General features: G+C 37.4%; 1 protein-coding gene across 2 annotated transcripts; it reads right to left on the bottom strand.

The window, feature by feature from the left end:
- Positions 1-2,371: 2,371 nt before the first annotated feature.
- On the bottom strand, positions 2,372-25,728 carry LOC108526241 (dimethylaniline monooxygenase [N-oxide-forming] 3). 2 transcript variants are annotated; one of them, XM_017866882.1, is made up of 9 exons: positions 25,595-25,728; positions 23,795-23,932; positions 16,293-16,481; positions 12,863-13,025; positions 12,479-12,621; positions 9,287-9,486; positions 5,810-6,165; positions 3,906-3,978; positions 2,372-3,091 (listed from the first exon to the last, which is right to left on the bottom strand). In XM_017866882.1, exons 2-9 carry the CDS (start codon positions 23,930-23,932, stop codon positions 2,749-2,751), a joined length of 1,605 nt encoding a protein of 534 aa, XP_017722371.1. In that variant the 5' UTR covers positions 25,595-25,728; the 3' UTR covers positions 2,372-2,748. The 2 variants fall into 2 exon arrangements, with proteins under 2 accessions (XP_017722371.1, XP_017722373.1); XM_017866884.1 differs by having other exon boundaries at positions 25,612-25,696.
- Between the last annotated feature and the right edge of the window lie 537 nt (positions 25,729-26,265).

Genomic DNA, 26,265 nt, shown 5'->3' with positions numbered 1-26,265 from the left:
TGAGAGGTAAATGGAGCAGTTTATGTGTGAGATGCCTATGCACATGCAAGAAAAGATATCAAGGAGGCAGTGGTATGTGCAAATCTAGAAATTTTAGAAATTCTTATGCAGATGATTTAAATAAATAAATTTGAACCCTCTCGTCCATTCTCAATCCCTTCTGGATTTCAACAAAAAGGGCTGGTTATATGGGGCTAGCATCATATATCAATGTCAGTAAGTTAGGTTGTCCATTATTTTGTATTGAGTAGAACTACGTGCTGCATGATTTCTGTGTCTCTAAAAGTCAACAGACCTTGGACAGACAATGTCACCCTGAAAAACCACTCTGAATTAGGAGGCGGTTGCGACATTCTAAACAAATTTACTAGAGTACATATCAAGAGATATGGCTTTGGGTTCAAATTCTACTCTTTTTAGATTAGTGTTCTTGGATCATAATCTCGGAGACTTAGATTTTTCATTCATTTTATGGTGAATCTCATTGGGGTACTTCACTTGATTTAGGGTATTTTTGGAATTTTCAGGGTCAGTTTTTGTTGTTGCGTGATTGGGAAGTTCTAGTTATTAGAAGCTCTGTGAAGTCCTGCAAAATGATTGGACACAAAGTCCTCTTGGATGTGTACTTACAGTTGCACAACTTGAAAAGATTCTATACTTTACAATTGGGCTACAGTGACACACATACACACACACACATATACACATTTAACACATTTGTGTATTAATTTTACTTCAGGACTGTAGATAAAGTGTTACAAAATTCTAGCTATTAAAAGGGGGCATTGAACCAAGTTGTGTTGTGTTGAGAACCACTGACCTATAATATCTTTTTACTGCATTTATTATTTGGAATGGACACATAATAATTGTACAATTTATGGGGTACATGTGATATTTTGATGCATGTATATCATGAATAGTGATCAAATCAGGGTAACTAGCATATCCATCACCTCAACCATTTGTCATTGCTTTGTACATGGATAAAGAAAATGTGCTGTATGCATTTGTCCATTGATGAACACTTAGATTGATTCCATAACTTGGCCATTGTGAATAGTACTGCAACAACCATGGGAGTGCAGCTGTCTCTTCATATCGCTTTCCTTTCAATATGATATATAGCAATATATATATACACTCACATACACACACACACACATACACATATAGGGGATATAGAAATGGAAGAAAGGAAGAAGATCACGTTTTTATCTAATGCTTTCTTCTTTTCTATTGTTACTTTCTTTATATTTTTATCTTTGAAGCTCAGATTTATCATAAATGTTATATACAATTTTAAATATTTTCCTTTTCCTAATTGTTTACGGTAGCAAAGTAACATTCTGCTTTTAAGGTCTTCTTACCAGATGTGAAATATTCCCAAATATTCCCAAATGAAGCAAAACTTTTCTTGAAAACTTGTGCCCTAAATGGAATGAAGTAACTAAAAATTAAACACAGCCCATAAATTTTTTTTTACTTCATGTTATAAATGCCAGTACAAAAAATGGAAGATTAAGTTGCTATAATCCAATTTTAATATCCTTTTCTGTATGATGCAATGGTTTGAATGTTTTTTCTCTCCAGATCTCATGTTGAAAACTAATCCTCATTGTAGCAGTGTTGCAAGGAGAGGCCTTTAAGAGGTGATTGGGTTATGAGGACTCTGCCTAAATAAATGGAAGCATCATTTATGGATTAATGAATTAATGGATTATCACAGGAATGGGACTGGCAGACCTTTAAGAGGAATATATATACACACACATATGTATTTGCTCCATTGATCTAACTTGGAAGTGAAGGTTTAGTAAGAAATACGTAATATAATAACTGGTGGAGCCCTCTGACGACTGATGACTCTGACAGATGGTTTTATCTGCCTATGATGTCAAAATTTAAAAATTATAATTATGAAAATTTTAATTATAAAATATAATACATTATAAAATATAATTTTAGATTTATTCTGGTACCTCAGAAGTTTAATCTATTGGGGTAGACTGTATAAGACTATAAGTCTGTATAAGCATTAGATTTTGATCACAGTTTTGGCTAAATATTTAATTTTTTAAAAGATTTAGCTAAAAAGGTGTATTTGGTACTAAACTCATTGTTATTGTTGTTATTCTTTTGCTGCTAGAAGTTGAAAAATTTGTTTCCTTATTGAGAATATAAATAAAACAAATTACTTTGTGTTAACTTTCAGTATAGACCCGGTCCTTATGCTATGTTTCTTGGGCAGGGGAGAGGTGGTCTTACCTGGATTATGTTGCACAAAACAAACAAATGAAAAATAATATAATAGCCAAACTCCCCCCTTGACCCTGCAAATAGCTTATAGAAGTAGCCTGAGAATATCATATTATAATTATTCTGCTTAATTTGCTCTTTGTTTAGATTTAAAATACATCTTTCAAACATTGTTTAAAGGGAAAAAGGAATCATGTCAAAATGTTTCAGGAAATGATTTAAGTTAGATATAAAGAACATAGTTCTGATTTTGAAGTGTTAGTGGAACCCAAACAGAAATGATTAGTGCTCTCTTAAGATTATGATATGATTCTTAAAGTAGCTATTTCAAAGCCTAGAAATAACACTGTGCTACTGACTAACGTCTACAGAGTACTGCAAAAGATGCTGAATAGAAAAGTAGATGGTGTGAAAATTTTAATTTTTAAATAGCAAAGCCATTGTCTGGGTATTGTCAGTAACTTTCAGAAATCCTAGATAAAATGATGATTAGGTCAACACAAGGAAAACAGCAATTAACAGAATAGGAACTGCAAAGAGCTTCAGCCAATGGAAAAAGAAGCGAGGCTTCTGAAGACTCCCGACAACTCGTGTCTGCAAGGGTTTCAACGACCGGTCCCACTGGGTCAGGATGGCATTTCTGGCTCCTGGCCACTTCCCTGGGCCCACCAGCCTAAACTGGTAGGAACTACAAGGGCCAAAATAAACTTCCATAGCCAATTTGGGATCTGTGAGAAACAGCCATGGGATGTTGGGCTTTACCCCAATGAAGGAGGAGAGTTCATCCATATAAACAATGTAATCTGTCTCTAAGGTCTCGCTTTTGCCATACCTAGAGATGGGAGAGAAAACACCATGTGGATACCCAAACTCTGTGTAGAAACAGAAAAGACAAAATGGCTCACAACTTTATATCAGTGAGAATTAACATCAGTCTCTCTCTCTCTTTAAAAAAACTTCCCACACTACCCTGACATAAAACATCAATTTCTTGTGTAAGGAGAATATCATTTGTTTATCCTGTACTTTGTAGTTTTTTAAAGAACTTTCATATTGGTCTCATTTGGAAATACCCCAACACTGCAATGTAGCTGAGAAAGACATTTTTATCCTTATTTACAAATGGATAGATTGTCTCTTGCTCAAGTGATGCTTCTATAATAGTTCATGGCCACTGAGCTAATTAGTGACAACTGGAAATGAAGGCCAGTTCTCCAGATTCATTCTCACTTTTCTAAGTCATTTTCATTAGAGGTATACCTTTGAAATATCCTCTGCATCTTAGAGGATTTATGGGCTAGAGAATGGAAGTCCATATCCATGTATTCCCAAACTCTTCTGATTTCAAATCCTTTCTGGGTCTTTCTATGATATATTACAGGAGGCATGGAGGGCTAAAACTGACTATGTAATGTAGATTCTCAATCCTATTATTCACTCTGTGCCTTGCACTAAAAAGAACTTAATACAATGTCAGAAGCAACGTAGGTCTTCAATTAATATTTGTTGAATGGATAAATATAGCTTGTAGCTGTGATTCCAATGACGTCATTCTGGATCATTTAAGATTAAAACAGTTCCAAGCATTCACAAATTCTCACTTTTCTATGGAAATTCTACACTCCTACTACAATAGATACTCTTACCACTTGCGCTTTCTCTCCATTTTCTCATTAATATCATTCATCATGTCTTCCACAGAAGGCAAAGTACAAGTTCCTGAAAAAGAAGAAAAGACATGATGGTAGTTAAATGAGTCTGGCATAGGACCAGCCTACAATTTTCCCTTTTTAATAATAGTTATGAATCACATTAATTGATCATTTTCAGACAGACATCAAATTTAGTTCTAGTCTTCTCAGAACTCATGTTTGTCATAATAATTAAAAAACATTACCTAAATAGCTTTGCTCTTAAACTGGTTACAAGATGTTTAAACTCAATTTCATAGATATATTTTAATCTCTCAGTCATATTTTAAGAATGTTATATTTTAAATTATAGCCAGAGATGAATTGGCATCACTTTTCCAAGATTTATGAAGAAAAAACTTCATAGACATTAATCCTGCTTTGCCAGAAAATGGAATTTCCAGAAGATAGAGAATTTGGTGAAGGGCTAAGTTTTTCTATGGAAAGCCAATAGTTCTTGAATGTGACTGAGGATATAGACTGTCCACAAGTCAGCAAGGACATAAGGGAGACCCAGGAGACTAGCTCTGACTTGGGGCTGCCCCAGGATCCAGGTTTACATAGGTTTGCAGAGTTCTCTGAAACCCAGACCAAAACAGGCTTTTGTGTCCAGAAATTCTTCATATTTAGGATGATTTCTTTGGTAGTCTTGGAATTAACTTGAAAGAGAATAAAACTCTCAGCCCAGATATGATTGCTCAAGACCTATAATGGCTTGCTTAATTTCCCATTTCTACACTTCTTACAGGGAGGGTCATTTGAACAGCTTTTGTAGATGTGGCCTGGTTCCAGGCCTTGGAACTTGTCATGCTTTTCAGGGGAAGAGATTGAAAAGAAAGAGACTGTTTTTTAGCCCACCAACTATTGCCATTGCGTTGTTGTAACTAGCCCCTCTTGTCTTGGTACTTTGGTTTTCCAAACCTAGGTTGTTTGCCTTGTCTCTCATTTCCCTTAAGACAGCCTGTGCCTTGTACATCAATTTTCCCCATAAATTGCCTTGTTTCCTTTCTTCAGAGCCCAAGTTACAACTCTTGTCCTCAGACAGAGTAAGGGTCCATTAAAGGTTCCTTTAATGCCAGCCCCTCTGGGTCTGAACCCTAAGTGGAACACTGAGTGAAATTTCATGCCTTTACCTTCCTGACTACCTGGTCATATGATCCACATCTTTCCACAACCATATTCTAACCTGCTGCTGGGGGATACTGCCTGCCTTTCTTGCCTGACCCCAATCAAGTTTGTTCTTTCCTTTATAAAATATAAGGACTTAGCATTCTTATGTATTACAGACTGATCATCTACCACACTTAGCACTTTCTGCCTCTATTGATCCACTGTTTGTTCTTAGCACTTCCTGCCTCTGTTGATTCACTGTTTGTCCTTATTTTGTCAGGGAAGAAACAGTAGTAGAAAAGCCATTGCCTTCCAGCAATCATATTTTCCATGACTGTGAACATTCGAAGTTGGCTGGATATTGGCTTGTAAACATATTTTCTTATGAACTTTTCAAGCAATGTAATTCTACTGAGTTTTGCAATCATAATTTTTTAAAGTTGTCATTCACTTAAGTGGATGCAAGCTTTGGTGGTCTCAAATCTAATGAATGATCTTGGGTAATTATCAGCTGTAAGAAGTTATAAGTCACAAAATACCTCCTCTAATAATATCTTGTACTATTGCATACAATAATCCAAACTGGTATACTTTAAATTGCTTACAAAATATAGCACCAAAGAATATAGAATTCTAAATTTTCAAAACTGAAGGGGACCTTGTAACTAGGATTATTGTTTTCACAAAGATACAAAGTTATTGTCACTGGCATTCATCTTCCCAATCCATGAGCCTTTTTATTGACTTACCCTTTATTACTTGTGCTGCCCAGCGGGACTGGAGGTCAACTGTGGGAATGGCAGCCCCAAGGGACTGGACAAAGCCAATCACTGCTATGGTTGACTTCTCAAGTAGAGGAGGAAAGACTCCTTTAAATAAAATGATCTCATTGTTTCTGTTTTTGATGATAGACTCATCAAGGAACGTGTAGGCATAACTATAGCCTGTTGCAAAGATTACACAGTCAATGCCCTCAAATGTGGTCCCATCCTCAAAAATGGCCGAAGTCTCTGTGAATTTCTTCACATTAGGCTTTACGGACACAATGCCACACAGAATGCAAGCTGGGAGCTCATCATTAAATACAGGCTCTTTCCTCAGGACTCTGTATGGAAAACAGAGATAATAATTAGAAGTGTAATATTTCCCTCTTGTTTTGTTGGTCCATATATAAATTGATAAGGAAAAAATGGCACAATATTTTTTTTTTCTGAGCCATAGAGTATCTCCAATATGGCTGAAGAACAAAATTGATGGAAGGTAACATTGGGAAGTAAGAGAAGTTGCCGTTTGCTGGCTCCATCTCTATTTTCTGTGATCCTTCTCTTCCATGGAGCTCTTTCCAAATCCCGGAATAAAGACTTATGCCCAGTTCCCTGTTAAAGCCTTTTTCAGGAAAAACTCTGAAGTGAGGGTACTTCAGTGTTTACATTTTTAAATTTGCTACTTATTCAGTGGGAACCTTGATAAGATTATGTTTTTTAAATTCTTGGTGTCTCACATTTCTCATCTGGAATGTCAGTAATGTTTGTACTACCTCAGAAGTTCCCTAAATTATATAAAGAGTTTTGCACAGTCTCTAGCATGCACATAGAGCTTGAAAATGTTAACTGCTGTTCTTAATTCTGTATACTCCAAGGTGGTCATCATAATGTGGAGAAGATCAAATAGGAGGAGAAAAGTCAAAGGTGTGAAAGCTGCAGCTGGGCTCTTGAGGGATGAAGTATGAGCCCTGTGCAGACAGAGGCACCAGTCAGGTGAAGGAGGGAGCACCCAGGAATTTAAATAAGGCCAGAGGGAGGGTGCCAGTTTGAAGTTTTGGTGACTGCAAATCTGCAAAGAGAGCTTTGGACTACTTTTTATTGAATAATATCTGTAGTGGGAGCAGACAAATCTGAACTCGGGGATGAACGTGAATACAGTTGAAGGAAAGAGTGCTGTTCTTGTATGGCTGTGGGAGCTGTGAGAGAGTGCTACAGGCAGATTCTACTGGAGAACAAACTGAGTTGGACAAGAGATTGGTTGGAACCTTGGAAGAAGGCTTGACTCACTTGCGCTTATTACCTGCCATGTATGTTAAACCTGTGGCCATCAAGTTTTCACCTCCACCACCACCACACTGAAACGGCTCTTGTCAAGGCCGTCAGAATCAGGCTCCCAGATCCGGTGGTCCACTCTCACTTTCCCTTTTACTCAACTTAGCATTTAACACAGTTGATGGTTTTTTCTTTCTTGAAACACTGTATTCATTTTGTTTCCAGGTCATCACTCTCTCTCAGTTCCTTTCCTACTTTCCTGGCTATTCTTTCTCTGTTTCCCACAGATGTCTTCTCCTCTTCTCCTCTTCCTGACTTCTGACAATGGCATACCTCAGGACTCAGCCTTCAGATCTTTAGTCTCCTCCATTTACACGCATTCAAGAGATGTCATCTAGTTTCATTTCTTTAGGAAAAATTTTCGCATGACTCCAAAGTTTTAACTTCTGGTTTGAGCCTCAAAGTCAGTGTTTCCCACTGCTGGTCAACATTCTTCTACCTGAATGTCTAATAGGCATTCCAATTTTAATATGTCTAAAACTGAACTTCTGTTCCTCCTGTAGTTTTTCACATTTTAGTAAATGTCAATGTCATCCTTTTTCAAGTGTCTTGAAAGACATTCTTACCCCCTCCTTGCTCTCTCATCCTCTATCCAGTCCACAGAAAATCCTATTTGGGTCTACTTTCAAGCTATCCAGAAGTCTGCCCTATTCTGACCACTCACTGCTAACAATTTTGGTCCAGACCAACATCCCCTCTTATGCAGGTTTTTGAGAGTAGCTTTTTAGCTGGTCATTTCGTTTCCTTCCTTGCCCTGCCCTTACATTGAATGATGACCACAGCAGCTGATCAATCTCTGCAATGCTAACTTAGGTCTTGTCATTCATTTGCTCAGATGCCTGCTGTGGTTTCCCATTGCTTTCAGCATAAAAGCCAGAGTCCTTACAATGATCTACAAGGCCCATACCATCCAACAATTTTTATGTCTCTGGTTTTATCTCCTGGCGCTCTCCCCTCTTCTCTTTTCTCCAGGAAGAGAAGCCCCATTGTTGTTTGTTGATCATGCCAGCTCCGCCTGTGAAGAGACAATGCCCTGGCTGTGTCCTCAGTCTGGAATACCCTTCCCCAGAGACCCTCATGACTCATTCCCTCAACTCCTTCAGAGGTTTTCTTAAAAGTCTCCTTCTCTCTGAGACATACTCTGACGACTCTATTGGAAATTGTCCTGACGGCACTTGCCATTACCTTTATCTGCTTTGTTTTCTTCCCCAAAGCACACATCGCCATATGATCTTATGCTATTGTTTGTTGTCTGTTTCCCACTACTTAGAATGTAGGTTCCATGAGGACAGGGATTTTTGCCTGTTTTGTTCACTGCTATATCCTCAGGGCTAAACACAGGACCTGACATATAATAAACGTGTAATAAATGTTTGTCAAATTAATGAATTCACTTTGTTGTAAACAGCTCATAACTTAGGTTTTTCAACTCGTGTCAAAGTCATTTCTTGTTATCTTGCTGGCTTGGAGGATCTTATAGGAGAAGATGGGAAGGAGACTGAAGATGCAAGCATTGGCATGTATGTGTTTAGTGAGAGGGGTCCATTAAGGAGTGGCTAATGAAATGGAAAGGGAAAGGTAGGACAGGAAAAGTTCTCTTGCTGTGCTTAACTTTGCCATTAAATAACAGGCAGTAGAGCAAGTGGCCAAGAGTGAGATGCTCTGGAATCAGCAGATCTGGGTTTGCTTTGAATGCTGCTTCTACTTTCTAGCTGTGGGACCTTAGTAAAGTTATTAACTACACTGAAACTCAGTTATCTCATCTCAAAAATGGAGATACTAATAGAGCTCTCTTCATAATTGTTGTAAGGATAAAACCAAATAATATATGCCAGAGCCTTAGCAGAGTCTTGCTAAATCTCTGACATGTATAAAATGCTTAAAAGAGGTTAACTTTGATTATCATTACTCCTGGGACTAATTCTTGAGGCATTATATAATTTTCCAGCTGTGTAAATATAGCAGGGATTGTAAAATAGGAAATCACTCTTAATTTTTGCAGTTCTTTATCTTCTGATAGATGAGATGTGATTGCTAATTTTTTTTTTTTGTTTTGGAGTTACAGGACCTTAAGGGTTGTTGACACTGAACTAAAGGCCAGCAGGCATATCACGTTTAACTCTGCATTACCCATTTAAAGGCATCAAGCCATAGTTTTCATGCTTGAATCTTGCATTCATCTGCTTCATGTACAACCAGTCAGAGATGGCTGTCGGTAAATTGTTCTTGAGGAAGGTTCCAAATCGAGTGATAAGCACCATGTCCCAGGGATAACCATTGTCCCAGACGCGGCTTATCACCCAGGAGCCACTTCTGGAGCTGATCACGACCTTAAAAAACACCAATTCAACCATGAAATTAGTGACCATTTGTAGTGGATATTCTGATGAGCTCCCCAGATCCTTCTTGAGGAATGGATCTATTACCCCAGCTGCAGAAAGTGGTGTCAGAAGGCATCTCTCATCTGTCAGTCCTCTTTGACAGTTGTTTTGGCTGAAGAGAGGGGCCTCACCCAACATCTTCTCTTCTTTCTGAGTTTCCTCCATCTAGTGACTGGTCAATGCAGGCATATAAAGGCCCAGTCCCTCACCTCAAATTGGGGCAATGCCCAAGGACCATCCCAGCTTCAAAGTAAACAGAAGCTTTCTTCCCTTCCTGCAGAAGTATTGATCCTGAGACTGCTCCCAAATAAACTTCTGAACTTGACATCTGCATCTTAGGGTCAGCCACCCTGTCATAGTGCTGCAGGCAAATTTTCATATTTTAATCAATCTCTGCTACAGGTGACTAATAACTTAATTCTAGTCACGTTTTCCCTAGTGCTTATCTAACTATTGCTGTCTACAAATAAGCAATTATGATCTCAAAATAGGCGTTTTAAAACAAAATGCCTGCTACTATCTGGAAAGAAGGTGAGAAATTTGGAATCAGAAAACCACACGCTCAAACACTGACTCTCCTACTTATTAATGATGTGATTTGAAAAAATTCCTTTAACTTCTCTAATCTTGTTCTCTCATTCCTAAAATGGAGAGAATTGAATTTGCCTCATCAAATTTGTGTAAGGGTTAATTCGATGTGATAAACTATGTCACATGGCTAACGTTACCTGGCAGATAGTATGTGCTCAGTAAATGTCAGTTTCCTCTCCTTCCCCTTCTGTTATGCTAATCCCTAATGTAGTTTTCAGGCTTTGTCTTTTTTAAAACCAATTTTTATATACCGTATCACTTCAAGGCATTTGTTATAAGAGGAACTAGACAAATAAGAAGAGACTAAAGGAGTCTGGGCGTGGTGGCTCACGCCTATAATCCCAGCACTTTGGGAGGCCGAGGTGGGCAGATCATCTGAGGTCAGGAGTTCGAGACCAGCCTGGCCAACATAGTGAAACCCCATCTGTACTAAAAATACAAAAATTAGCTGGGTGTGGGATGTGGTGGCAGGTGCCTGTAATCCCAGCTACTCGGGCTGAGATGGGAGGATTGTTTGAACCTGGGAGATGGAGGCTGCAGTGAGCCGAGATTGTGCCACTGCACTCCAGCCTAGGCAACAGAGTGAGACTGTGTCTGAAAAAAAAGGAAAAAAGAGAGAAGTGTTCACTCTCTGCATTAGGCACCTGCTTTATCCAGTTGCCTTCNAAAAAAAAAAAAAAAAAAAAAAAGAGAGAGAGAGACTAAAGGATCAATTAATTAAATAGAGAGCCTCTGAAATTGGTTTTCCCTCTAATTTATCACATACGCAAATAATCACATATACAAATACAAATCTCTTAAAACTATGAGTTCATCATAAATTTCCTGAACCCAAGAAGCTGAAATAATGATTTACCTTTATTTATGCAGAAATCTATTTTATCCTGTCATTCAAGTTCTTAAAATATGTGATATAACCTGATTTCAATCTTTCTTTCCTGTAACTCAATCCTATATCTACTGTTCCTTGGATTCAGAAACTTTGACTTTCAGTTCTGTAACCCTTCAGTGGTTCAAACATTAATTTTCTCGATGACTTTCAAGAAGACAATTGACATTTCTGGTCCTCATTTATCCTTTCTGTAATAAAACTACCTTCTTCCCAAAAGCAAAGGAGCTCATTTACAGGAAGGTATTTGAGTACCATAATGCATCATACAAATTGTTAGCATTAAGAACCTCCATTCGGCCGGGGGCGGTGGCTCACGCCTGTCATCCCAGCACTTTGGGAGTGCAAGGTGGGCGGATCACAAGGTCAGGAGATCGAGACTATCCTGGCTAACATGGTGAAAGCCCATCTCTACTAAAAATACAAAAAATTAGCCAGGCGTGGTGGCGGGCGCCTGTAGTCCCAGCTACTCCGGAGGCTGAGGCAGGAGAATGGCGTAAACCCGGGAGATGGAGCTTGCAGTGAGCTGAGATCCGGCCACTGCACTCCAGCTTGGGCGACAAAGCGAGACTCCTTCTCAAAAAAGAAAGAAAAAAGAAAAAAAAAAGGAAAAAACAAACAAAAAAAACCCCAAAAAACAACCTCCATTACAGCAAGATGAAACTATAACCTACAATAGTCAAATATACAGCGCTCATTTTCTTATCTTCATGCCTCTGCTCAAGGCATTTCCAATTCTAAGAACAGCCTCTGTCGCCTCTTCAGTCACATGATTTATATTTATTGTTCAAGGACTGGCTCAGTTCTACCTCCTTTGTGAAGCATCCAGTTTTGGAATCATAGCATTTAGTGCCTGAATCACTTGTTTATCCTTTCTTCCAGTGACAGCTCTTATTCCAGAGCAGGGATCCTGCCTGTTATGTTCACCACTCTCTTCAGCACCCAAGCCAGTGCCTGGCAAATAGTAGGCTCTCAATAAGTAGTCATGGAATAAATGTATGCATGCATGCATAAATGAATGAATAAATGAGCCACTCTATATTGCTTAAATCCTGTTCCAAAGCTTTAACTTTATCACAAGCCCCAGAAGTAGGTTCTATTTTTATCTGTTTCACCATTGAGAAAACTGCCTCAGAGAGATTGAACGACTTGCCTGAGTCTCAGAATCATAATCTTAACCCTAAATCTGTGCTAGTTTTAGAGAATTTGATCAGAGACATTAGGCACCAAATGTCCTGAAGAAGGAGATTGTTGAATGACAGTATTACTCCTTGCTGCCTTTGTCTATGAAGTGATTTAAAACCTCAGCTGTTACTTGGGGAAGCTCAGCTATGTGAAATACCACTTAGTCTTTACATCAGATACCCTTCCCTCCTCCCCCACATTTCCTATCACACCTTTCCAACGATAATAACTCCTCTGTCAGTAAAGAGAGTCGCCTGAGTACCCGGGTAGTAGTACCTGTTCTGCTGTGTGGCTGAGTTCTGTGGCAATGTCACAGCCCGAATTCCCCAGGCCAATCACCAGAACACGCTTTCCATTGAATACACCTGGTTCTTTGTAGTCCCTGCTGTGGAAGCATTTGCCTTTAAAGTGGTTTAGTCCTGAGTGAAAAGCGAGATATATATGACAATTTGAGTCATATATTTAAACAAAGACTTTAACAGAAGCAACCTTGTGAATAGATACAGTCACAATAATGTGCTATTTTAACACACCAAGGGTATTAGATATAACAGAAGTATATTTTAATTTAACCTGCTTGTACCTTTAGAAAAAAGAAGACATTATCGAGATATTCATTTTTGTCAGTTATGTTGCTAGCAGCTTAAATTGTGGCCTTACCTGGAAAGGACTCTTTTGGTAAGTTGGGATAGACATGATGTCCAGAGCAAATCATCACAGCATCAAAGACAGCCGATTCTCTTTTACCATCCCTTTCAGTGGTAACATCCCATTGGCCAGTAGTTGCAAAATCAGGACGTTTATTTACACTGGATACAAATGTCTAAGAGAAATACAGAAAGAAACCCCCCTTTTCTATGCTAGCAAATGGATTAGGCAGAAACAGTATAAAAAAGAGAAAGTGGGTTACCAAAAATATTTAACTAATTATTAAGATACATATTACAAATTTAAAATTCCCTCAGAATAAATCAAAACACTAAATGGTATCTGTCTATCTATTTGTCCCTGCATGATTTCTTGTGCATAACCAGTATTTTCTGGAGTACAAGAGCGACACCCCTTGGAGATATGGCAGTGACTTCAATTACAATTTACAAGAGGTATACGTCACGTATACTAGAAAATCTGATGGCCAATAATGTTCTGGATCACATTCCCATATGTTCTGGTTCAGTACATCAAAGATAGCTCAAAGATAGACGTACTGAACCAGAACATATGAAAATGTGATCCAAAAAATTATTAAATTTGTTAAGTTAAAATTAAAACTATTAAATTCAAATTTCTAACATGCTCCTAGGTGATGCTGATGTCACTTGGACTATACACTGAGTAGCTTTGACTAGATTATCAATAAATATTTGTTCACAGTTAAATGACTGCCTGTTGGTGTGCTCCCTGTTTTAAAAAAATCTTTCAATTCTTCTGATTATTTTGGAAAAAGAATCTATTTGCTATTAATTGTTCTTAAAAAGTTTATTATATATTATTTCATACATATAGAAGAATACACACACAAACACATGTAACATTTTTGTTAGTTATGAAATATAATGAGAACGTATGGACTCATAAGACCTAATACATCATTTGTTTAGAATAACTCTGGGATTATTTAGTTAATTAGTTATGCTATTGCATATGTCAACTTCTTTTTGTATGAGTTTCTGTTTGCTGCTGGTTTACAGAAATGTAATCTATTTTTATATATTGATCTTATATACCACCATCTTGCCTAACTTTTTTTGTATTGCTATTAATTCTAGTAATTTATCTATTCTTTTAGAATACATAGACAATCATTATCTTCAATAATTGTGTTTTACTTTCTTTTGAGTTGTCATTCCATTTATTTTTCTTTACTTACTGCACTGTTTCTTAAATTTCTTAAGACTATTGAAAAGAAGTAACTACTATTGAAAACAGTGATTAGGAATTCTTATCTTGTTCTGAAACTTTACAGTGAATGCTTCTAACTTTTCATTCTTTAGGACAGCACTGACCAGTACCAATATAGTATGAGCAACATATGCAATTTAAAAATTTCTAAGACCGGGCACGGTGGCTCACGCCTATAATCCCAGCACTTTGGCAGGCCAAGGCGGGTAGATCACCTGAGATGGGGAGCTCGAGAACAGCCTGACCAACATGGAGAAACCCCATCTCTACTAAAAATACAAAATTAGTCGGGCATGATGGTGCATGCCTGTATTCTCAGCTACTTGGGAGGTTGAGGCAGGAAAATCATTTGAACCTGGGAGGCGGAGGTTGCGGTGAGCTGAGATCGCACCATTGCACTCCAGCCTGGGCAGCAAGAACGAAACTCTGTCTCAAAAAAAAAAAAAAAAAAAAAAATCTAATACATTAAAAGTGAAAAAAATGTATAATTTAAATCTGCCATGTTAGCATTTCAAAATGTAATTAAAATTTATTAAGGTATTTTACTTTCCTTTTTAATAATAAGACTTGGAAAGTTAGTGTATATTTTATACTTATTCCACATCTCAGTTTTGTGACTAGTGGCTACTATATTGAACAGTGCAGATTTAAGATAAATTAAGATAAAGATTAAGATAATATTTGTGTATGTTTTGCTGGTTCAAGACAATTCTGCTCTAAGTTTGGCAAGAGTTTTCTTTTGATATTTTTCTTTCAAGCACAAATAGCTGTTAAATTGATTTTTGAAGGATTTTTGCATTGATTTTCATGAAGGAGATTGACCTGTAATTTTCCTATTTCGTATGATCTGGTCCACCTTTGATGTAAAGGTAATAATGTCATAAAATAACTTTGGAAATCATATCTCATTTTCAAATCTCTGAAAGTTTATAAAACTTTGAAGTAATTTGTTTGCTGCAAATTTGGAAGTACTCACCCGTGGAGCTGCTTGTTTTCTTTATGGGAAGATTTTTAATTTCTAGGTCAAAAGAACTATAAATCACCAAATGACAATTCAGGCTTTCTACTTATCATTGAGTGAGTTTTGAAAAGTTTTTGTTAAAAAATTGAGAAAATTTAACTAACTTAAAATATTACTTGGCAAACACTTTTATAGTATTCTTGTTATATTTTTTATTTCATCTGTATCCATTTTGTCTACCCTTTCCTTCTCAATATTATTTATTTGTGCCTTTGATTTTTTCCCTTAAACTGCCAGATATTTATCTATTTTTTATTTATTTTTTGAGACAGGATCTCACTCTGTCACCCAGGCTGGAATGCAGTGGCGTGATCTCAGCTCACTGCAACCTCTACCTCCTGAGCTCAAGCAATCCTCCCACCTCAGCCTCCTGAGTAGCTGGGACCACAGGTATGTGCCACCACATCTAGCTAATTTTTGGATTTTTTGTAGAGACGAGGTTTCTCCATGTCATCCAGGCTAGTTTCCAACTCCTGGACTCAAGCGATCTGCCTGCCTTGTCCTCCCAAAGTGCTGAGACTATAAGCATGGGCCATTGCCCTTGGCCACTGTTCTTTATTTTATTAGTCTTTTCAAATAATTAACTTTCAATTTTGTACATATGCTTCATTTTGTATTTCATAAATTTCTTCTTATATCCCCTTCATTCTATGTTCGTTGAGTTTATTCTGCCTTTCTTTCACTAATTTCTTAAACTTTCTTACCTTATTTTTAAACTTTTTTATTTTCCAATATAAACATTTACATTTCTAATTTTCATGAAAATATAGCTTCCTGTTTCCCACAAGTATTGATACATAGACTAAATTAACATTCATTTACAGATATTTTTAAATTCCCATTGAAATTTCTTCTTTGACCTATATGTTGTTTAGAAAAAAAGAGTTTTTAATTTCCAAAATCACAGGTATTTTACATTTATTTCTTTGGTATTGATTTCTAAATTAGTAGTGATTTGGCCTAAGAACTACAGGTGGTCAAATTTTGTGAATTTTCCATGTATCCTTGAGAAGAAGATAATTCTCTAAACCTAGAGTTAGAGAAGCCACACTGTTAAAAATGTTGACAAATTAGTAAGGGATACTGAAAGGAACAAGTGAGAATCCAGTAGCAGACATAGACTTCTTCAGCATTATGACGAGAGCTAAATTGTTGATAACATCTTACCTTAAATTGTATGTACTTCAGGAGGTTCTTTTCTTTGGCGAATGCAGTGAGATATTCCTGGATCTTGCTGTTGTGCATAAAGTTGGGGAAGTCATCAGGATATGGGAAGTCTGGGAAACACATCATCTCTTTGGAAGAGTTGGTAAAGACTGATTTGTAAATGCTAGCCCTGCCCTCCTCTGCATGGTTCTGTGAATGTATAGTTTCAAATGGAAGAGAATTGGTAAATGAGTATACTGATCATGGTCAGGGCTAGTTCCAAGTAATTACAATCATCCCTTGGTATCTATGGAGGGTTCCAGGACCTCTTTGGTTACCAAAATCTGCGATTGCTCAAGTCTTTTATATAAAATGATATAGTATTTTCATATAACCTATATACATAAACTTTGAATCATCTCTAGGTTACTTATAATACCTAATGCAATGTAAATGCTAAATGAATAGTTGTAGTGTAATTTTATTTTTATTTTTATTTTTTATTAGTTTTTTTTGGATTTTTTTTTATCAATGGTTGGTTGAAGCTGTGGATACAGAACTTGGAAAAACAGATGGCCAACTGTATACTTATTTGAGTCATCCTTTATTCACAGTAAATTCAGTAAGACACACATAAATTAACTTCACTTCAACAATTGATGCTAGTCATGGAAACTTATTAAATGAACTTAGGATATGGAAGAATACTTTTCTTAATATCCTTTAAGAAAATAAGTCTTAATCTTTTCTTTTCTAAGGGAAACAAATTTTAAATTTCGTTATGTCCTTTAGGCCTATGTAACTAGAATGCTTTCATTCCCTTGAACCGTTTAATATGGTGATGGAGATTTTTCAGAATTCAACTTTGCATAATTTTGGTGTGTCAACTCATGAGCACGAGCATCTGATGGTCAATTTATAAAAGCAAACAGTAACAGGAGGTTGCAACTATTGATCAGATTTGTAAATCTTAAGACTTAATATTTAAAAAATTAACCTTAGAATTTCTATAATGTATAAAATAAGGTTAACTCTTTTGAATCTAACACAGAATTTATGGGTATCACATGCCTTTTGAGTACTTATGTAAGTAACAAAGTTTTAGCTTTCAATGATGTAAAAATATCTGAATTTGCTTTAACTCTAAGGAACTATAGAACCATGCTAATAAAGCCTCAGAGGAAATGTTAAGTGATGATGAATAAAGAAAAAGGACATTGAAGGAAGAATGATCAGCAATGAGAAGGTTAGGACATTGTGTTGTGGTTCTTTAGCCACACACTGAAACAAACTGGGAGCTTTAAAAAAACAGTGAGCATTAGGTCCCACTCTCAGAGAATTCAATTTAATTGACAAGAAGTTTTAAAAGCTCTTCGGGTAATCCTAAGGTGCAGCCAAGTTTGCAGTCACAATGTAGAGTTCAACAAATAGAAGCTCATGACCAACAAGCTACAGTTACTGTGGAAGAGCTTACCATAGGACACATCTGCTACAGCTGTGAGCTCTGCAAAGCAAGCTGTTGAGTGAATAAAAGGCATCAAGTTTAAAAAAGGTACTGGCAGGAGCATGAGTTGAAAGAGGCGGAGCCTTAGTTTAGCTCTGTTAAAGCACCAAGGTATTCACATCTCAAGTTTCATGATGAAAGATCAGATTGTAGATCACTATGTGTAGTTGCTAGTTCATAGTGGAAAGTACTGAGCACTAGAAATTTCTAATTAGAGCTTATCTAACTCAAAGTTGTCAGGGCCCCCAGAACATGAAATTTTAGTACAATATTGGAATATTACAATCACATCAAAAGCCAGTGTGGCTGCAGTTTCATTACTGACTAGTAATTAATTGGCAGATTAGTTGCCATGTTCACTTCAGAAAGCAGTGTGTTCTTGAAATAGGGCATGAGTTTTCTGCTGCTCACACGGTTTGTTGACCCTGCTATAGGCAAGTGGGATGGGGAAGTGAAAGAATTTGTAGCTTTCTGTGAGTTGGGTAAGTTTAAAGAGATGATAATCAGCATAAAGAGAGAAGAAACATTAAAAGAAAAAATTGATATATAGTCTAGAAAAAAAAATCAGAAGTTAAAAAAGGGTGGTATGCCCAGATGAAAGCCTCTATTCCTAAAACTTCATGCAAAATTTCATATAATTTACTGATTTATTGTTTGGGGAGCTTCTGAGAAAAGAGGACATTTTACCCAGATCCGTGGCCTAATCAGAAATGTGGCCTGTGATTAGGCCACAGATCTGGGTGAAATGTCCTCCTTCTGTGACCAAAGAAGGTGAGAGAAATATATCATCGTGGTTCTAGATCAGGGTTAGAAGTCAGAACTAGAAGGGCATAGGAAAGTGCTCTAGTAAACAGCTCCAAAAGTTTCAACTATATGCACCCTTAGTGTTAGTTAAGTTTTAACCAATGTTTGGATCTCTCTGAAATTTAAAAAAAGATAATGTAAAATGATGATGTTAGAAACCAAAGGTAAGGCAAATACAAAATTAACACAATTTTAAAACAATCTCATAATGTGAATACTCAGCCTATTGCTGCACACTTCTAGTGATCTGAGAAACACTGCTGTTTACTCCATCATTTGCAATCCATATGCCTCCTCACAGTAGTAAAATAGGAAACACTGAAAAACCAAAGATATTTGTTTCTTATGGCTGCTGTAATAAATTACTGCAAACTTAATGGCTTAAAATAATAGCAACTGATTCACAGTTCTAGAAGTCAGCAGTCGGGAATCACTATAAGTGGGCTGAAAACAAGGTGTGATAATGCCAGGTTCATTTCAAGAGGCTCCAGGAGAGAATCCATTCCTTGCCTCTTCTGGCTTCTTATTTTTTTTTCAGTGGCAAGAGCCCACTTGTATGCCTTCATTCATGGCCGCTGTGGCCATCTTCAAAGATAAAGCATAGCATCTTTAAATTTCTCTCTTTCTGTTGAGGTCATCACATCACTTCTCTCTTCTCTTTGTGTTAAATCTCCCTCTGCCTCTCTCTTTTAAGGATGCATTCGTTATAGCATTTGGGGCTCACCCACATAATACAGAAAAATCCATCTTAAGATTTTTAACTTAATTATATTTGCAGACATCCTTTTCTCTTATAAGGTAAGTAAGATAACATTTACAGTTCCAGGAATTTGGATGCGATATCTTTGAGGAGGGGCATTGTTCAATTGTTCAGCCTATTACAGGCCGTCCTCTGGTTCCCAAGGATTCACATCCATCCCATCTGCAAAATACATTAACCCAATCCCAACATCCTCTAAGTCTCAACCCATAGCAGCATGAAATCAACTTTCAACTCTCATTTATATATTTTCAATTCAAAAGTCCCAAATCTTATCATCATATAAATTATCCAAATCAGGTATAAATGAGACTCTGGGTATGGACCAGGATGAGGCAAAATTTCTATTTGTGAATCTGTGAAACTAGAAAACAAGTTATCTTCTTCCAAAATACAATGTTGGGACAAGCATGGGTAACACTTATAGACATTCCCATTTAACCAGGGAGGAAAAAAGAGGAAAGAAAAGAATCACGAATCCCAAACAATTTGAAATCCAGCAGGACAAATTCCATTAGGCTTGAAGGCTGTGGCTCAAGCCTCTGCCCTCAGGGCCTGAGGCTCTACCCTCTGGGCTATCCTTTCTTTTTCTTGAAGGGTAGCACACGTTGCAGTTCAGTTTTATCAACGTATGATGCCAGCTTCAAATTTAAAGTCTTCCTCGAGCAGCAAGAAAGGCAAATTAGCTGTCTTTAGCTGTGTTCCTCTCAATAGCCATATCAGCAGTGTGTTCTATCTTCAGCAACATCTTGCAAAGTAAGTTTGAGTATGAGGCTTTGGTTAAGATCACTGTGTATAAAATATGGCAGGCCAGACATGGCGGCTCATGCCTGTAATTGCAGCGCTTTGGGAGGCTGAGGTGGGTGGATCACCTGAGGTCAGGAGTTCGAGACCATCCTGGCCAACATGGCGAAACCCCATCTCTACTAAAAATACAAAAATTAGTGGGTTGTGGTGGCACACACATGTAATCCCAGCTACTCGGGAGGCTGAGGCAGGAGAATCCCTTGATTCCAGGAGGCGGAGGTTGTAGTGAGCTGAGATTGTGCCATTGCACTCCAGCCTGGGCAACAAGAGAGAAACTCCGTTTCAAAAAAAAGATGGTCAGCTCAATAGACCACTTGGTGAAATGGCAACCAGCAATTTACAAAGGAGTCAAGAATGGGATGGAGAGAAAGGCAAGCTTGAATTGGGATCTTTTCTCCAACATTATCAGCTGTATGATTTTTTTTCTTTTCTTTTTAAGCCTCAAATTCATTTGTAAAAGGAAAAAAATATACCTAGCTTATAGGATTATTGTAAATATTTAATTAAATAGAAAAAGTCATGTATCATATAGAATGTGCTTGATAAAATAGCCCTAAGTTTGACCACAAAGAAACAAAATAACAACCAAAAGCCCTAAGAATCACCAGTGTGTTCATCTGTAGCCCTGTCAACACGTTCCAATAACATACAGTAGGCTCCACAACATTGTATAAGATGCTGGGTAGTTTCAAAAGATTTTTGCAGTTTGCAAAATATCTGTATTAATAAGAATTATATCTCATGTCTTTATAATATTTAAAGAGCCGTTACAGACACTGTTTCATTAAATACAACTTCTTCATTGAGGTAAATGACATAATACTGATTTTGTATTTGAGGAGGAAATAGTGGTTTAAAAGGGTTATTGATCTTCCTAAATTTGCATATATACTAATGGGTTTACCAGGAGAAGAAAAATAAGACTTAGGCAATAAGGCTGGAAGACTGTACTGATTGAGTGGAGAACATAGGGAAGCCCCATTCCTGCTGCTGTTTGGCAACACATGAAGTGATTTAATGAGTGCATACATTCATGTCTGCTGTAGAACCCTTATTATAAATGCATGGGACAAAGGGGCATTGAAGCACTTCGAAGCAAGTCTCAATTATGTAGTTTCACAAGACCAAAGTCAGCACCTGAAACTCTAAAATCCATGGTCCGACTCACTTTGGTAGCCTCACCAAATGAATGGAAAAAGCCAACAACAATAAAAAATTATCTAGGAACCCATTTAACCAGAGGTGAAAGATCTCTGTGGGGAAAACCACAAAACATGAATAAAAGAAATTGTAGCTGACATAAACAAATGGTAAAACATCTCATGCTCATGGATTGGAAGGGCCAATATCATTAAAATAACCATTTGCCCAAAAGACTTAATGCAATTCCTAACAAAATATCAATGTTATTTTTACAGAATTAGAACAATTCTAAAATTCATACGGAACCAAAAAAAAAAAAAAAAAAAAAAAAAAAAAGCCCAAATAACCTAAGCAATTCTAAGCAAAAAGAACGAAGCTGGAGGCATCATATTACCTGACTTCAAATTATAGTACAAGACTATAGTAATTCAAATAGCATGGTACTGGTATAAAAATAGACACATAGATCAGTGGAACAGAATAGATAACTAAGAAAGCCTCATCCCTACAGCCAACTGATCTTCAGCAAAGTTGACAACAGCATTCACTGGGGAAAGGACACCCTGTTCAGTAAATTGTGTTTGGAAAATGAATCGCCACATGCAGAACAAAAGTGGACCCTATCTCTTACCATATACACAAATTAACTCAACATAGATTAAAGACTTAAATGTAAGACCCGAAACTACAAAAATTCTAGAAAAAAAAACAGGTAAAACTTTCACCTAGGCTATGACTAAGAATTTATGACTAAGGCCTCAAAAGCAAATGTAATGAAAACAAAATAGACAATCTAAAATATTTTCACGTAAAAGAAATAATTAACAGAGTGAACAGACTACCTTCAGAATGGGAGAAAATATTTGCAAACTATGCATCTAACAAAGGACAAATATCCATAATTTATAAGGAACTCAAGCAACTCAATTTTTAAAGAAGCACAGATAACACCATTAAAAAGTGGGTAAAGGAGATAAATAAGCATTTTTCAAAAAAAGACATACCAATGGCCAATAAACATATGGGAAAATGCTTAACATCATGAATTACAGAGAAAATGCAAATTAAAAGTAAAATACTATCTTACACCACAGTAAAATACTATCTTACACCAGTGAGAATGGCTGTTATTAAAAAGTCAAAAAGGCCAGGCACGGTGGCTCATGCCTGTAATCCTGGCTCTTTGGGAGTCCGAGGCCAGAGGATTACCTAAGGTCAGGAGTTTGAGACCAGCCTGACCAACATGGTGAAACTCTGTCTCCACTAAAAATACAAAAATTACCTGGGTGTGGTGGCGGGTGCCTGTAATCCCAGCTACTCAGGAGGCTAAGGTAGGAGAATTGTTTGAACCCAGGAGGTGGAGGTTGCAGTGAACTGAGATGGTGCCACTGCACTCCAGCCTGGGAGACAGATTGAGACTCCAACTCAAAAAAAAAAAAAAAAAAAAAAAAAGTAAAAAAATAACAGATATTGGTGAGTATGTGGAGAAAAAGAAACACTGTTGGTCAGAATGTAAACTATAGAAAATAGTATGGAGATTTCTCAAAGAATTAAAAATAGATCTACCATTTGATCCAACAATGCCCCTACTAGATATCTATCCAAAGGAAAAGAAGTCGTTATATAAAAGATTCCTGCATCCATATGTTTATCACAGTACCATTCACAGTAGCAAAGAAATAGAATCTACCTTGTCCAACAAAGATGATTAAAAAAAGAAAATGTGGTATATTCATACATACATGTATGCATACACACAGTTACATATACATATATATGTATGTATATATGCACACACCATGGAATATTATCCAGCAATAATACAGAGTGAAATTATGTCCTCTGCAGCAACATGGATGGAACTGGAGGCCATTATCTTAAGTGAAATAACTCAGAAACAGAAAGTCAAATGCCACATGTTCTCTCACTTATGATTGGGAGCTACATAATGTGTACACATTGACATAGAGTGTGGGAATAATAGACATTGGAAACTTGAAAGGGTAGGAGAGTGGGAGGGGGTTGAGGTATGAGAAATTACTTAATGGGTACAATGTACATTATTTGGGTGATAGCTACACAAAAAGCCCAGACTTAACTGCTACACATTATAATGTAATAAAACTGCACTTGTACCCCCTGAATCTGTAAAAAAAAAAAAAAAAAAAAAAGTGAAAAGTTGTTGTGTTTTAAACAAGTAAATAACTTAATTATAACTACACAAACCTAACTAATATTTACCACAAATTTTATGTCCAAGTGGCTCTTATTAATGATCTATCAAGGGAGAATTCTGTAATGGAGAATTTCAAAGCCATTGTCTAATTTACTTCTGACTTGCAAGGAGGTTACTTTCCACCTTGCTCTTGACATTGTACTTAGTGGATTCCAATTCTAACAGATATGATAACTACCATGGTAGCAGGTTTAGAAACCTGTGTGCACAGAGCATGTTATACACTTCCCAACCTATTTCCCTGTCTATTACAACAACATGCTACTCACTGAAAATTTCCACAGGCCCCCAATGTCGTTGCTCTTCTCAAAGCAGGTGGGCTCCAGCCCCTCTTCCAGACAGCTCCTGATGGAGGCCAAGCCACTCACGCCAGCTCCAATGATGGCCACTTTCTTCCCCATGGTCATCTATGCAAAGGCCCAGAGAACATTTCCAGTAACCACATTGCTGAAAATTTATTTACTTATTTATCTATTTGTTTTGATTTCACTCTTTGGCTTAATAAAAACTTACTTTTTAAGAAACACTGGCTGAGTATGGTAGCTCATGCCTGTAATCTCAGCACTTTGGGAAGCTGAGGTGGGAGGATCACTTGAGCCCAGGAGTTTGGGACCTGCCTGGGTAACAGAGTGAGACCTTGTCTCTACAAAGCAAACCAAAACAAAAAACAAACAAACAAACAAACAAACAAAAAATCAACTGGATGTGGTGGCACGTGCCTGTACTCCCAGCTACTCAGGAGGCTGAGGCGGGAGAGTTCAGGAGTTCCAGGCTGCAGTGAGCCATGATTGTACCATTGCACTCCAGCCTGGGTGACAGAGTAAGACCTTGTCTCTAGAAAACAAATTCCTTTTAGTGATCTAACTACATTTTCATTTCTCTCTAATTTCTAAAGAGAAAATTTTCTTCTGAAAAAAAAAAAAAAATAAACACTTTGTTTTAGTCATCAGCTCTCCAAAAGTAAGAGACTGATGACCCAGCATACATATTTGTCTTTTTTGCTTTTGGACTTTGTAATTTAGTCTACCAAAAAGAGTAAGCAGAAGAAACAAAAGATTCACAACTAAAACACATGCAGACATATCCACCTACCCACCCACATACGTATGCCTGTATATGGGAATGAAGAAACATATATGTATATGTATACACACATACACACACACATACACACACACACAATCTGTATCCTCTTTCTACTTTGATACAGATAATGAGGAATAAAGTCTGAAGATGTCTGTATTTCAGTGTGCCAGGTGGTCACCCCTTCTCCCCACCAACAATGTTCTTCACCTTCTCAATTAAAAAGACAAGTAAATGGTGCATACCTATAGTCCCAGCTACTCTGGGACTGTATATTCCTGTTGAGCAGGGATATCGCTTGAGCCCAAGAGTTTGAGGCTGCAGTGAGCTATGGTTGCAGCACTGCACTCTAGCCTAGGTGACAGAGTGAGACCTTCTCTCAGGGAGGAGGAGGGGGGATATAAAAGTCATGTTCTTACCTACAAACAGTTTTTTCCCACTATCTTCAACCTCCATTCTCCTCTAAGAAATGTTCCTGACACTGTCTTTAGGCTCTACCACTACTTCTTTCACTAGTTTTTTTTTCTTTTTAGACAAAATCACATAGCTATGCCGGGAAATAGACTTGGATGATAAAAATCATGATCCGTGATTTCTAGAAACAAACTGCCCGAATTATATCATTCTCATTCTAGCCATATTTAGTATAAAACTACAGCATGCTCCTTCTTCATTTACCCATCCCACCCTCAACCCTTTACCATATTACCCTTTTTTTCTTTTCTTTTCTTTTTTGTTTTTTTTGAAACGGAGTTTCGCTCTTGTCCAGGTTGGAGTGCAATGGCGCAGTCTCAGCTCACTGCAACCTCTGCTTCCTGGGTTCAAGTGATTCTCCTGCCTCAGCCTCCCAAGTAGCTGGGATTATAGGCATGCACCACTACACCTGGCTAATTTTTGTATTTTTAGTAGAGATTGGGTTTCACCATATTGGCCAGGCTGGTCTCAAACTCCTGACCTCAGATGATCCACCCGCCTTGGTCTCCTACCTTTTTAATTTTTCTACCTGTTCTTTGTCTTCTCTTCTTCTGTATGTCTATGTCCTGTCCAACTGTCTGGGCAGTATGAAAGAGAAAATGTTCTAGTGAGCCCAAATATTAGGAAGATTGTTGGAAAATGGGAGGAGCTGCTCTTAAAGAGATAGTCATTTATTTGTCCTTGAATGGGTGAGCACACACCAGCTCCGTGATGGATGGGACTCTAGGCCAGTCTCCCATGGCCACCCAGTTTCTGCTTTTCCTTTGATTATAGTAAGCACAAGCTGCTGGTTATACTCTTGGACCCTTGGCCTGGGAGTCAAGCAGTTTCTCCCAGGTGACTTTGCAGTTCTCTACTCCATTTCATTATGTGTTATTTCAAAGCTTACCTTGTTTTCCTTATTCCTAGTTCTTTTGTGGGTACCTCATAGTAGTCCTCCAAATACTGTAGAAACTTAGCTACTTAATTAAGATAGCCCAGTAAGGAGGATGCCTTTGCTCTCTTTTCATGTCCTGTCTTGGAATTTTGGGGTCAAAGGCCTGTATTTCTCAAACTTGTATTTACGTGTTTCTGAGTACAGTGTGTGGTCACAGAAAAGATCAAAATTCCACAAATTGATCTATTAGTACCAGGAACCAGGTAAAATTAGTACCGGGTAAAATTATGTTGGCAGTAAGACAAA

This window comes from Rhinopithecus bieti, unplaced genomic scaffold (genome assembly GCF_001698545.2).
Source record: "Rhinopithecus bieti isolate Rb0 unplaced genomic scaffold, ASM169854v2 scaffold_1853, whole genome shotgun sequence".
Taxonomy (NCBI): domain Eukaryota; kingdom Metazoa; phylum Chordata; class Mammalia; order Primates; family Cercopithecidae; genus Rhinopithecus; species Rhinopithecus bieti.
The sequence above is the reverse complement of the archived record's forward strand: the minus strand, read 5'-3'. Positions and strand labels throughout refer to the sequence as shown.